Source organism: Phaethon aethereus, assembly GCF_964289735.1.
Source record: "Phaethon aethereus genome assembly, chromosome: 11".
In the NCBI taxonomy this organism is placed as follows: Eukaryota; Metazoa; Chordata; class Aves; order Phaethontiformes; family Phaethontidae; genus Phaethon; species Phaethon aethereus.
Genome location: NC_138587.1, coordinates 19785313 through 19798179, shown reverse-complemented (window position 1 = coordinate 19798179; position 12867 = coordinate 19785313). Strand labels below are relative to the sequence as shown.

General features: G+C 58.6%; 2 protein-coding genes across 2 annotated transcripts in view; both read right to left on the bottom strand.

The window, feature by feature from the left end:
* Positions 1-4811, bottom strand: part of BSN (bassoon presynaptic cytomatrix protein) — a gene marked incomplete at both ends in the record, with an annotated part of 87609 nt that extends 82798 nt beyond the window's left edge. The window contains one exon of the mRNA XM_082004711.1: positions 4651-4811. Within this exon, the coding sequence (XP_081860837.1) occupies positions 4651-4811 (161 nt within the window). The remainder of the gene's footprint in view (positions 1-4650) is intronic.
* Positions 4812-8798: 3987 nt separating this feature from the next.
* LOC309408715 (vacuolar fusion protein MON1 homolog A-like) overlaps positions 8799-12867 on the bottom strand; it is a gene marked incomplete at both ends in the record, with an annotated part of 5266 nt that continues 1197 nt past the window's right edge. Inside the window, 6 exons of the mRNA XM_082004616.1 lie at positions 8799-8930; positions 10321-10371; positions 10908-11033; positions 11557-11605; positions 11806-11961; positions 12716-12804. Of these exons, the coding sequence (XP_081860742.1) occupies positions 8799-8930; positions 10321-10371; positions 10908-11033; positions 11557-11605; positions 11806-11961; positions 12716-12804 (603 nt within the window). The remainder of the gene's footprint in view (positions 8931-10320; positions 10372-10907; positions 11034-11556; positions 11606-11805; positions 11962-12715; positions 12805-12867) is intronic.

The following is a 12867-nucleotide window of genomic DNA, read 5'->3' as shown; positions in this document are numbered from 1 at the left end:
GAGAGAGCCCAATCTGGGAGGCGGATTGCAAACCTGTGGCTTTGTCTGCGGGGAAAAAAAAAGGCATTAATATTTGACGCCAAACAGTTTGAGTATTGATGAGCGCGTTCACGGGAGGGGTTTTGGAGTTACTTAAGCACCCAGGGTTGCGCTGTCTAAATTCAGCGGCCTAACAGCTGCTGTCAGAGCCGTCCACAGGACGTAGAATGCCGCTCGCCAACGGGGAGACACGCTGCGGCTCCAACATGGGAGAGGAAGAGGAACAGAAGCCCGGTGGGATACTTAACACCGCAAATATTTTGACTCGGTCCGTCAAGTAAGCCGTTTGGTACTCCTCCTCGTACCTTTCATTTTGCTCACACAGGTTTTAGGAGCTTGGAACCTCACCTATCTGTTCGCCCCCTCCTCCCTTAAACCCAGCCTCAGCTCCCTCCTGACCCTCCAAATGGCTTAGAGCGAATAAACTAACACTTGCTGAGCGCGGGTGCGCAGCAGGCGTTTCCGGAGCGCCGGTCCACACTTCAGCAAAAAGGCCAGGAAAAGCCTATTTTAATATTTGAGGAGAAGGTTTTCCAGCAGTGCCTCTGTAATGTCTCAGCCTCTGGGGACGGCGGCGCGGGGCGACAAATACGGAGCCGGCTCTCCGGACAGGCAGGAGCCCTGTCCACAGCCTGGTTTGCCGTCACACGGCCTTGTTTTATTTTCCAGCACAGTCATACGAAAACGGACGTTGACGGCTCGTTTCCGCAAGCTCGTGAAAAGCGCCCGTTTAAAAAGAAATGGGCCAACTTGATTTTTTTTTTTTTCAATTACTTTTACGTATATAGTTATTGCCTATTATTGCTATGGTACTTACGGCAAGAAAACGAGCCTACACCCAGCAAATGCCAACGCTACCAACAGGGCAGAACAGAGCATCTGAGCTGCACTAATGTTTTTTTCCAAAGTTGGGCTCTTTTCTCTCATGGGGAGGGCTGCTTCTTTCACTCCTTGCTCCTACGACACTCTTTCCTATCCCCGGATTTTTCACTTCAAGCTCCGCCACCGGCCAAGCAGCCTGACGCTAAAGGTACAGCCGGGTGAACGGGACCACCGCTTGACTTGGCCATTCCAAGACAAGCGAAGGCTTCGGGGGAGCGCCCGCAGCACACGCGAGAGGTGCTACCGCGCGGTGCTGGAAACTTCCCTTCTCGGTCACCTCGAGACCTTCACCTCGCAGCAAGCCTACCTCGAAGCCTGAGAAATTCTGAAGCGTTCGGTAAAGCGGCTTCTTTGTCACGGAAAACAACGGTCCCGGCGGTCCCTGCCGGCGCACCGTGGGAGAGAGCTTCCGCGCGAGCCCGAAGCCCGGCAGCCAGCCCGGCTGTTTGCAGCACGCCTCTGCCAGCGCCGGAGAAACGGTGATGCCAAAAGCACCGCTGCTCCCACCGACAGCCCGTGCACTTGCGGCCGGTCCCCGGCGCTTCCCGGGAGACCGACCCTCTTCCCCTCTCCCGTCCTTCAGCCCCAGCTCGCGCTGTAAAGTCTTTTACGAGCCCTGCAGCCACGCGGCAGACAGACCAAAAATCTCGAGTGAACCGGGCATAAATCAGGCAGGGACAAAATACCATCAGAAGCCGCGACAACGTCTCCCTTGGGGATACCAGGAAAACCAGCCACCTAAAGCGCTGCGCCCCAAGCTACGTTTGTGAACGCGGGCTCGTCCCTACTCCGCCATCCCACCCCTTTTCATCAGGCTGCGCCGTGACGCGAGGTTGTCCTTGCCGCGCCGGGGGTTGGCTTTGGAGGAGCCAGAGCAGGACGCCACTGCCAGGCGGCCGGGGAGTTTTCGGTCCGAACGCCTCCGCAACCCATTTGCGTTCCGCTGATCCCACAGGTTAATAACGCTCCATCTCTTCATCTCCTCTCGGGCATCAGAGGCTCCGCTTGTCCGGGCGGACTGACAGCAACCCTTCCCTCCCTCCTCCGACTCCCCATCACCTCGCCCGCGCACGCCAACGCCGGGCACGACCCCCCGAGGAGGGATTTTAGCAGCAACTCGCACGAGGGTAAGGTCTTCCCGTCTGCGCCGAAAACACCTCGCCTGATGCAATCCTGCGCGGCGTTTACCTTTGTCGGAGCTGCACCCCCGCTGGCGGAGCCTAACCGGCTCCGCACGCATCTCCCCTTCGTCCTCCGGCACCGCCACTGCCCGGCGCGCGAGCAGAAAACCGGAGCTCATAAATATCGGTAGGCGCCATGACCCGGTGAGAAGATGTGACTTCTACGGGATGTTTTCTACTCTCTGAAGTCTCTCCGTAGCGTACGCCCGGTTTCTCGAAAACAATTATTATGAATTTAAACACAAGACCCTGAAATCCAGCATAGCACATGTAAGGTATTGGGACCGTCTCCCTGCGTAACACAAAGCCAGTTGTGAAAAATGACACGGAAGAGGAACATCGCTACGGTGCAGATTGACTTTGCATACAGATTTAGGTTACTTAATTCAGAGAAAAAAGAAAAACAAAACACAACTGCCCGAATATTGAGAGGAATTCAGCTTCTTTCCCCTTGTCGCTTGGGATCTCTGGAGTGCGACCACCGCTCGGTCGGCACGAGCCACGCTTTGCTAAACCTCTTACAGCATCTGGTCTGTCTCATGAGCCCCCTCCTGCACCTCACAAAGACGACTTTCTTCTCGACGCCTGTTTTCCTCCTTCATTTCCGCTTTGTTACCTTGAACTAAACTCCCCAAACGGTATCTCAACTCCCCACACCCCTCCCACGCTCAGTTGTTAAGCGCTGGTACGGATCGGCATCCTCCCCATCCCACCACCGCCTCGCCGCCAGCCCGCAGAGCCCCGCGCAGCCCACGTCTTTAATGGCGTTAATTAACTGCAAGGGAAGGCAGCTCCCCGGCAGCAGCTCCCCAGGAGGGGCAGGAGCGGCAGCGCCGCAGGCGAGGGCTTGGGCACGGCCGGCAACACCGACCCGGCGTTTCTGGGCGGGAGAGGAACGAGGACGGCCGGCGCTGCAGGACCGCGCCAGCCCCGCTGGGACCCCCGAAGCCCCCGGGACCCAACAGCAAACGCAGACCCTGGGCAGCAACGGGGGAGCCCCGCGGCAGCACCAAAACCAGAGAGAGACGGCAGGTTTGCACGGCTCCCTCGGCTGGTCTTGTCACACCAGCCTAAAGAGTTGTGCAGGCATTTAATTTCAAACGGTTACGAGCAGCCTACCAACGAGTTATCGCTGGCAGAGCCCAAAGCGGAGGGGTTGGTGGCCCTTTAGCAAGGAGAACCAGAAAAAAACAAGAAGGAAAATGGGTACGATGTCACCCAGGGGCCTTTTGTCGCGCTCCTTGCTAACAGGGATTTCGCAAAGAAAAATCGGCCGCCCTGTAGGATTCCTGAATCCCGTCTGGGTGCCACGGTGCAGCCTGCAAGCAGCGACCGCAGCCAGCTGGCTGGGAGCGCGCGGAAGCACAGCCGGGCGAGACCGCAGCCTCCCCTGTGGGCTCCCGCCTGCGTTTCCCCATTCGAAGTAACGCGATCGGCAGCTCAAGCGGAGCTCGTCGCCGCACGGGCAAGGCGGAAGAGCCCGAAACGCCGCTGCCTCGGCCACGCGTTGTAGGCAAACTGCCCACCGAGTCCCCCACATCCCTCCGTGCAACTTTCTGCCTCCCACGTTTATTTTTCCAGATAGGATGGTATTTTTAAGGGGGGGGGGGTGTGTTTTTTTTTTTTTATGGGAACGTCACCAATCCCGCGCCCGCTTTCGAAGCATCTCCCTCCCGGCCGGCGCTGCCTGGCAGAGGGAGAGCGGCTCGGCGCGGTTCCCCGTGAGGTTTTCCACCGATGGCTCGGGGCAGGGCTGCACGTCCCTCCTCTTACGTAACCTTTCCCGTTTGGTGCCGGCTCCGGTTGGGGCGGCCGCGTTCGGGGTGCTTACGTGCCCCGGTGCTGTCAGCCGCGTGCTGCCAGGCACCGTCACCTCACCCCGACCAGAGCTCCCAGCCCGGGCTCCCCAACCCCGAACCACATCCCTCCCTCCTCCCAACCCCGCTCCCCCTGCGGCCGCCCCGGCCCCCACGGCGGGACCTCTGCCCACTGGGCAGCACCTACCTTCCTCTTGCCCCTCAAAGCACTGCACCCCCCACCGAGGGCACGCCGTCCCTCTCCAGCACCCAGCCCCAAACTGCACCCTTGCCTTCCCCCGGCACCCACGGGTGTCCCCGAGCTGCCGGCTGCCCCGGGGCTGCCCCTCCAGCAGTGACGCACCTCGGGCGCCTCTGCCTTCCCCCCAGGCCCCGCCGCACCTTCCCTGCCGCCCCCCGGCCCCCCATCGCCTGGGGCCCCACGCGCGCCCCTCTCCTACCCCGCCCGCCCGCGTTCGCCTGCGCGCGCCCCGCGGACCTGCACCCCCCGCCGCCCCCCGGCCACCCCCTGCGCCCCGCAGACCTGCCGCCCCAAAGCCCCCGGCCCGAGTACCGGCGCCCAGCTCTGCCCCACGCCCCCGCGTCTGCCCGCACCCCGCGCGCCCCCGCCCCGCTCGCTCCCGCGCCCACGCCGCCCGCCTGCCCCCCACCTGCTCACGCGCCCCACGCCTCCGCGCCCCGCCGGCTCCTGCCCGCGCCCCGCGCGCCCCCGCGCGCCCCCGCGCTCTGACCTGGGCCCGGGCGCGGGCGCGCTGCCCGGGAGCTGTCCGCCGCCGCCCGGTGCTGAAGGCGGCTTGGCGGCGGCGGCGGGCGGCGGCGGGGCCCCGGCGGCGGCGACGGGCGGCAGCTGCCCGTCCTCGCCGCCGCCCTCCAGGCTGGCCTCGTTGCCCATGGCGGGCCGGGCGGGACCGCTCCCTCAGCGCAGCGCCGCCTCCGCCGCCATCAGCCCCGCGCCGCCATCGCCGCCTGGCCCCGCCGCCCCGCGCATGCGCCGCCCCGCGCCCGCCCGCCCGCCCGCGCCGCGGGCACGCGCGCCGCCCGGCCAATCGCCGCCCGCCGCCCCGCCCTCCCGCCAGCACGTGCCTCTCGCCCCGCGGCAGCCAATGGCAGCGCGAGGCGGCGGCGCGCGCGCGGGAGCGCCCCGCCCCCACCAAGCCAGCGGGCCAATCGGCGCTCTGCAGCGCCCGCGCCCGCCAGGCGGCGCCCCGCGAGCTCACAGCCCGACAGCCAGTGAGCGCCCCCTCTCCCGTGAGTCCAATGAGCGCTCACTCCCGCATGAGGTTACACCCTGATAGCCAATGAGCACCCACTCGCCCATGAGGTCACGGACTGCTGCAGGATGTCACACACTACCAGCCAATGAGCATCACCCTCCCCTATGAAGTCACGTGCTGCTCCAGAATGTCACAACCTGCCAGGCAAGAGGCTCACCCACTCCCTTAGGAGGTCACAATCTGCCAGCCAATGAGCACTCTCCTCGCCCATGAGGTCATGGGCTGCCCCAGGACCTCATACCCTGCCAACCAATCAGTGTCCCATGCCCTTGTGAGGTTGTGACTTCCTTGGGATGTCACACCCTGCCAGCCAAGGATGGCCCTGCTCCCCTGTAAGGTCACAGGCAGCCCTGGGATGTCACACACTGCTGGCCAGTGAGCACCCTGCTATCTCATGAGGTTATGGGTTGTCCTAGGAGGTCACTCACAGGCAGGCAATGAGCTTGCAGCTCCCATTGAGGTCACAGGCTCCCTAGTGAGGTCACACAGTGCCTAGTAGGTAAGCCCTGATGCAAGGGCATAGGCTTTCTGATGAGGTGGTAGAGCCCTCAGCCAACAAGCTCCCAGTCCTCACAAGGTCACACAGTGCTCAGCCGGTGAGCATCATTGCTCTTCCATGATGTCAGAGACCAACCAATGAGTTCACACACTCTCCCTAATGTCAGGCCTCAACCAGCGAGCACCCAGCTTCCCTGGGGAGGACGCAGGGAACCCAGCCAACCAGCACCCCCCTTCCCCATTAGGTCACACAGTGCTCAGCCAACAGGCATGCCCTCCCTGCACGAGGTCACAGGCTGCCTGGTGAGGTCAGAGAGCGCAGGTGCCTTCTGAAGAGCGCCCAGCCCCGCCGGCGGCTCCCGCCACGCACCGGCACAGCACAATTACACCTCACCCAGATCTCGCCCGTAGTTAATGAGAGCAGGCGATAATTAAAGCTGCTGGTGGCAGCAGAGCACGGCTCCCGCAGGAGGCGGGGGGGGGAACGGGGCACCCCCCGTGCCGCTGCCGCCCGGAGGCCACCCCGAGGGGCTCAGCACCCCCTGGCCGCCGTGCTGGCTGGGGGGGGAGCAGAGGAAGGACCCCCTGCCCCAGAGGAGGCCCTGGGGCCATACCTGCCCCCCAGCACTTACCACCAGCCCAAGCCATGCCGGCAGCCGCCTTTCGTGGGCCGGGAGTCAACGCACACGACGCTAAATCCCCCGCATGAACGCAGAACGGGGCGCGGCCTCCCCTCTCATTGCACAGAAATAAAAACTGGCCCGGCGCGGCCCTGGGAGACAGCACCTCGCTTCCTTCACCACCGGTTTTCGTGCCCCGTGCATCCCCCCGGCCTGTGGAGTGGCCGCAGCTGGGGCTGCCTGCGGGGAAAGGCTGCCCCAGGAGTAGGACAACTTTTGAGGAGCCAAAATCACCACCCAGGAAGAGTAAAAACACTGGGCTAAGGCAGCACCCGGGGCTGAGCTTAGCAGGCGGGGTGCACCCAGGGCCATAGCAGCCTGATGGGAGGCAAATACTCTCTGACAGGTCCCCCATCCGGGCTGGAGCAGGAGAGCCCCAAAATCCCTTCTCAGTCCCTCCGCCACAGGCTGGGACTGGCTCTACCTTCATGGCTGCTGACACATCACCAGCTCTCCAGCACCCCAACGAGGGAGCCCACGTCCCTCACGGGCTCTGCACCCAGGCCTTCACTGCCACCTTCTTCAAAGGGTCACCCTGAACTCACTTCAGGCCAGAGAGACCAGGAGCCAGTCCGGCACTTCCCCCACTGCCCCAGGCAGGGTGCCCAGCTGGGAGAGGTGAGGGTCAGTAAAAGGCTCCCTGCAGACTTCTCTTGTCCAGAGAAAGATGGGGACAGACTTTTTAGCAGGGCCTGTTGCGATAGGACAAGGGGTAATGGTTTTAAACTAAAAGAGGGCAGATTTAGACTAGATAGAAGGAAGAAATTTTTCACGATGAGGGTGGTGAACCCCTGGCCCAGGTTGCCCAGAGGGGTGGTGGATGCCCCATCCCTGGAAACATTCCAGGTCAGGTTGGACGGGGCTCTGAGCAACCTGATGTAGTTGAAGATGTCCCTGCTCATGGCAGGGGGGGGGTTGGACTACATGGCCTTGACAGGTCCCTTCCAACCCAAACTATTCTGAGTCTATTTAACTTCCCCCAAGCTTGTTTCCCAGCCCTCTGAACCTTCTCCTCCAGACTCTCCCCCCATTCCTTGTCCAGCAGTCAGCCCCAAGCGATGGAGGCAGGAAACAGCTCATGTTCTGCAGGCATCTGCCTTGCTCCCTGCCCTGGGGGACCAGCATGGCTTTCATCATGGCCTCACCCCACTACAGGAGATGGGCCCCTGCCCCAGGGAAGGGCTGAGAGCTGCTTTCCACATCCATCACCCCCACGCTCAGCGCCTGAGCTCAGTCCTCTGCCCTGAGCCACAACCAGGAGGAAACGACTCAGAAGCCAGTTGTGTTAACAAGTGTGCCCACACATACATTTTATTTCCTAAAGACATGTTTTTAGCCAGCCCAGGTAACTGAGGCTTCCAGCCTGAAGCAGCTGGGAGTGGGAAACATCACAAATTTGTACAGTACAGTGTGCCGTAGCAAGGTACCTTACCAAGTCCACTCCTTGCAGCTTGCACAGCCCTGCTACAGCCGTAGGGCAAGAGGGGAGCTCCTGTCCCACATCTCCAGCTGAAGAATCCCAGTCAGGCTCAGGCCCATCGGTCTCCTCCTCCCCTGAAGGGAGCCATTCTCCAGCACTTCTTCAGGCCCTTCCAAACCCTCAAATCACTAGGCAGACCAGTTTCAAAAGAACAAAAAAACCCTTGTCTCATTAAAACAAGAAGTAGAAATTCATAAACAAGTTTCACACCAACACGTGCCAAGAACAGGGGTCATGTCAGTGTACTGATCCCCGTTTCTGGGCAGGGGACCACCCCAACACCCTCATCCCCAACATCAGCAATTTCAGCACCAAGCCTGCAAAAACACAGTGGGCTTCATGGCCCAAACCAGGGCAAGGCAGAACATCCCCCAGGCTTGCCCGTGGGCCTCCCCAGCCCACACAGGCCTGCGGCAGAGGGAAGGTGATCAACTTGATGAACACACAGCCAGCGCTGCCCTGCCCTCTGCACGCTTGTTCCTCCAGGAAGCTTTCTTGGAACTATTTACACCAGGCACAGAGCTGGTCCAGGTCCCTGCTCTCGCTCCAGACTGACATCCCAGATATCCTTCTCGCATCTCTAGCTTGCGGCTGCATCCAAGAAGTGCAGTTCCACCTGTCAGAGCGCCCAACAGCAGCAGCAACTGTAGAGCTCGGAGCAGGCCAGAAGATGAGAAAACCCTGTTTATGCTGCATGAAAATAGGAGGAAGGAGGGGTAAAATAAGGAGGTAAATCAATCCAAGCATTAGCCAGAGGCTTGGTCTCCTGTTGGCTTGCTGCAAGGCCAGGATTCTCCCCATGGCAGCTCATCTCACCCACAACACAGCACCAGTGCTTTGCAAATAGCAGCTCCCCACCCAGCGGTGGTTGCCCCTTGCCAGGCTCTGGGCGAGTGCACTCCCCTGCGGCCACCCTGCCCAGCCGCTCCCTGGGAAAGCGGGGGCTCTCACTGCAGGAAACTGTCCAGTCTGGCTTGGCTGCTGCTGGAGGAAGACGCGGAGGCAGCTGCAGACACAGGCCTGGAGACATTCTTCTTCTTGCTCCTCACTGCTAACGGACGGATTTCTGCCAAGTTTGTCTGGAGGTAAAACACTGTCAAGGAAGGTAGAAACCAAGGCCCTGGGGACACAGGTGACCCAATACCTGCTGCAGACTAGCCTGAACCACAGACCTGGGACCTTGGCACCCAAAGAAAAACTCCCTGCAGGACAGGCTGGGCTTTGCCCCCTACTCAAAGCAGCAGAGCTCAGGCATGCTCCTGTCCCATGAGTCAAGGAATGCTTCCCACTTCTGTGCTACCCCCTTGCATACAAAACAGCATTTAAGCGTATCTATCAGAGCTTCACGACCTACCCTGCATGTCAGAGCCAGGACACTGTGCGGGGGAAGGCACAGCAGCCATAGCCTGCAGCCTCCCAAGGCAGAGCAACCCCAAGAGAAGAACCCTTGGAGCAGCAAGTCCCCTTTAACTCACATGGCATCATACAAATCTTCAGAGACACAGAAGTGGCAAAAACTAAGCCACCACCGAACTGCGAAAGGTCTTGACCAGCCACTTGCAGCAACACTGAAAGGCAGGTGCAGGGTTACACACAGCAGCACCCAGGCTTAGAGAAATGAGCTGCTCCTCCATCAGCCCTGCCTGAGGGGCAGCACTGGGAGGGCTGCCCACCTTCCCCATTCACCTCAGGCCAGCAGCGTGGGCATATCTGGCCCCAGAGATCTGGCTCAAGCATCTCCCTGACATCAGCTATCTCCACCCCTCCACAGTAAGGCCACAGGAGCAGCAGCCCAAGGCTTCCCAGCAGGTCACACCTTCCAGCTGATCACTTCTCTGCTTCAGGCTCTTGGTTTTCTACAAAGAACAAAACCCGCCCCTCAAAAGCAGCAGCAGGAGCTAGAGCGGTGTCAGAGCCATAGGTGCATCACACACCCTTTGACAGTACTGCCCAGGTGAGGGGCAGCCTCCGCAGGCGATGGTACACCGCTCCTGCATGAGGAGGGGGAGTCGGAGCAGCTCCCCACCCGCTGGGTGAGCTCACCCCAACCGCTCCTCACCTGCTGCAGGGCTGCCCACCAGGAGAGGCACAGCAGAGCAGCAGCGTCCCACAGGAGCGAAGGCTTCGGCTGCACAGGCGGGCAGGCACTTAGCCAGGGAGAGGCTGCGCTACACTGCTTGCTCAGATCCCAAGGGCATAGGCAGTCCCTGCAAATTGTACCGATTTCTACTTGAGATGCTTCTCCGAATGAGCCACCACTGATAATGCTCTCAGCAAGTTCAGGTCCTCGATGCCTTTGCTGAGCTCAGAGTCAGATAGAGAGAAATCTGATGGTTCCTTGAGGATCCCCACCCATTTTTTGTTGACTTGGAGGACAAGACTCCCCAGGGGGGCTGAGACTGAAGGGGAGGAACAGAGATGAGGTTCCCACAGCATCACTACTGCCATGTGAGCTGCACGAAAGGATACAGGCTGTATGAACTTCGTTCTGCCGCCCAAGCCATCATAGCCCATCCTCACCTAGGAGAGAGAAAAAAAATGAGCCTGGAGCAGCAGCACAGAGCCTTGGCTACCTCTCATGTTGGGTATGAGGAAATGGGGGCCTTGCAGGTTCTGAGGAGGGGTTACAAGCACCTGGAAACACTCAGTACTTGTGTTAAGCCCTCACCTTTGGAAAAAGGCAGGCACAAGGGTATTAGTAAAGTTTGGGTATCTTGGGCACTTTCTGAAGCAAGCTGAGCCTTCCAAGCAGCAAGAAAGGCTTAGGATTTTGTCACCGGAACTGAGGAATATGAGGAAAATGCCCCAAGCTCCAAGGAGATGGAGGAATGGGACAGAGGGCCTTTTAATCTGCTGCCAGGAAGGGAATGAGCATCTGTGATCCCTGGAGCTCGGCAGGACTGGGAAGTAGCCAGGTCATGCTCCAAGATTTGTTTTCCACACACTGTATGTGGGAAGGTAAGAGCCCCATTTGCTTCCTCCTGTAGGGTCACTTCAGGACAGAGGTGTGCAGTGCCAGCCCTTGACAAGCTCACCAACTGGACAGTCATACTTACAGTGCCCGTGTTCTTGTGGGGACCCAGCAAGCTACCCGAAGATGGCTTCTTGGAGAGAACAGAGTTCCTGATGAACGCTGGCAAGAGTCCTTTCAGAGCATCATCCTCCAGATCATCTGCCCAGTTCTGCCCCACAAAATAATGACAAAAGCCCTTTAACCAGCATGATCTGCTGAATTTAGTCCACATACAGGGAGCACTAATAACGCTGACAGCTATTTAGGGTAATAATTAGTGCTGTGCCACACATCAGGACAAAGAACAGTAGCTTCAAACCTCCCACTGGGGCTCATGTGGAGCAGCGCCTGGGAGGCAGGACCAAGCAAGCCTGGGAGAACAGCCCCCTTAGCTGACCCCACAGGCCTTGTGGTCAGCCTCACATTGTCTCTGCCAAGCACATCTGAGGCAGGATAACCAGCAAGAAGCATGTGGGTCCCCACGCTCCCTCTCCTGCCCAATTCCAGGAAGCCTGAGGCAGCAATACAGTGTTTCTAGGAGACTGTCAAGCAAAGCACTTTGAAACATGCACTGTGGTTCTATAGATGGGCTGGTTTATGGTCTCCTAGATGGAGAAAATGGGTCCTTTATCCCAAGCTTATTAAGAGCAGAATCAAAGAGATGATACAGAAACCAAGATTAGTCCTTTTACCTCCACTGTCTCCTTCAGAACCTTCTTCGCCAGATTTACCACAGGAGGCCTGTAAGAAGCCCAAGGAGCAAATCAGAAGAGATTTATTGTTCAAATGGAGCTGGCAAGGACAGACAAGGCCAAGCAAATGACGACAAAACTTGCAGCACGACATCAGGCAGCTGGAGAGCTATCTGATCTCACACAGCAACTTCCAAAGAAACAAGACTTTGATCTCCTTCAGAAGCAGAAAGAGGAGGGAAAACTCACGGCTTTTTATCCAGCTTCTGCCTTTTTGCAGGGCTGAAGGGAGATCTGCAGGGCTGATGCTCAGGGGTGTCCACATCAAAAGTAGCATCTAGATTGATCTCATCGCTGTGGGCCGGGCGGTGGAGCTTTGGGTGCTGCAGTTCCACAGGAGTGGGGCTGCAAGGAGAAGCAAAAGCATCAGCCATCAGGAGGCCACTGCTTGCCACCCAGCAGATAACAGGAAGACAGAGCTGCACGCTACGTGATTGAGTTGCAAGACAGCAGTGTGACCAGGATCAGAGCTCTGTTCTGCTTACAAGTCACAGGAAAGGACAATCCAAATCCCAGAGTTTATAGCCAATGTCCCAAACTACCGTTCACCCTCGAATGGCCTGTGCTATAACAGCAGGGCCCAGGGAAACACACTGGCACACTGCTGCTCTGTGTACACAACCCAGCTTGCTGTATGGGGTAACAGCATGGGCTCCTCAAAAGAAAGGGTTTGCTAAAATGTAAAAGATGCTGGTTTTCAGGCTAGGTTTCTCTGCCTGGCTAAGATCTCCAGGGCCCATACACCAGGGCATACTCACTGGAAGGCCAACTCTGAGGCAACCAAAAGAGCAGCTTTAGGGATATTTCCCTGTGTCACTACAACATACTGACAAAGAGTTTGTGAAAACAGCCCATTCTTCCATCCCATCCTGACCCAAACCCTCCAACACACAAACTTTTTTGCAGGTAAACTAAACACCACTTTGTCAGCAACAACAAAAAAAACCAAAATAGGATACAAGGAGCAAAATGACTGTGCTACTGCAATGCCTGCCAAGACTAGCACATCTCTGCTTCTGCAGCTAGCTAACCTGTCAACTCTTACTTTGGACCCACCATCTCCACTCCTGGCCTGTATCTGAGGATGCGCTTCACTAACCTCTCAAAGACTAGTCGACTGAGTGTCTCTCTGGTTACAGCTGGGACTTTCAGAGTATCCTGCAGGATGTCTATCTTCTTCTTCAAACTCTGCAGGGAGGAAGAAAAGCAGACAGTGAGATAAGGAAAGATTTAGTAGCAGATACTTTGCCC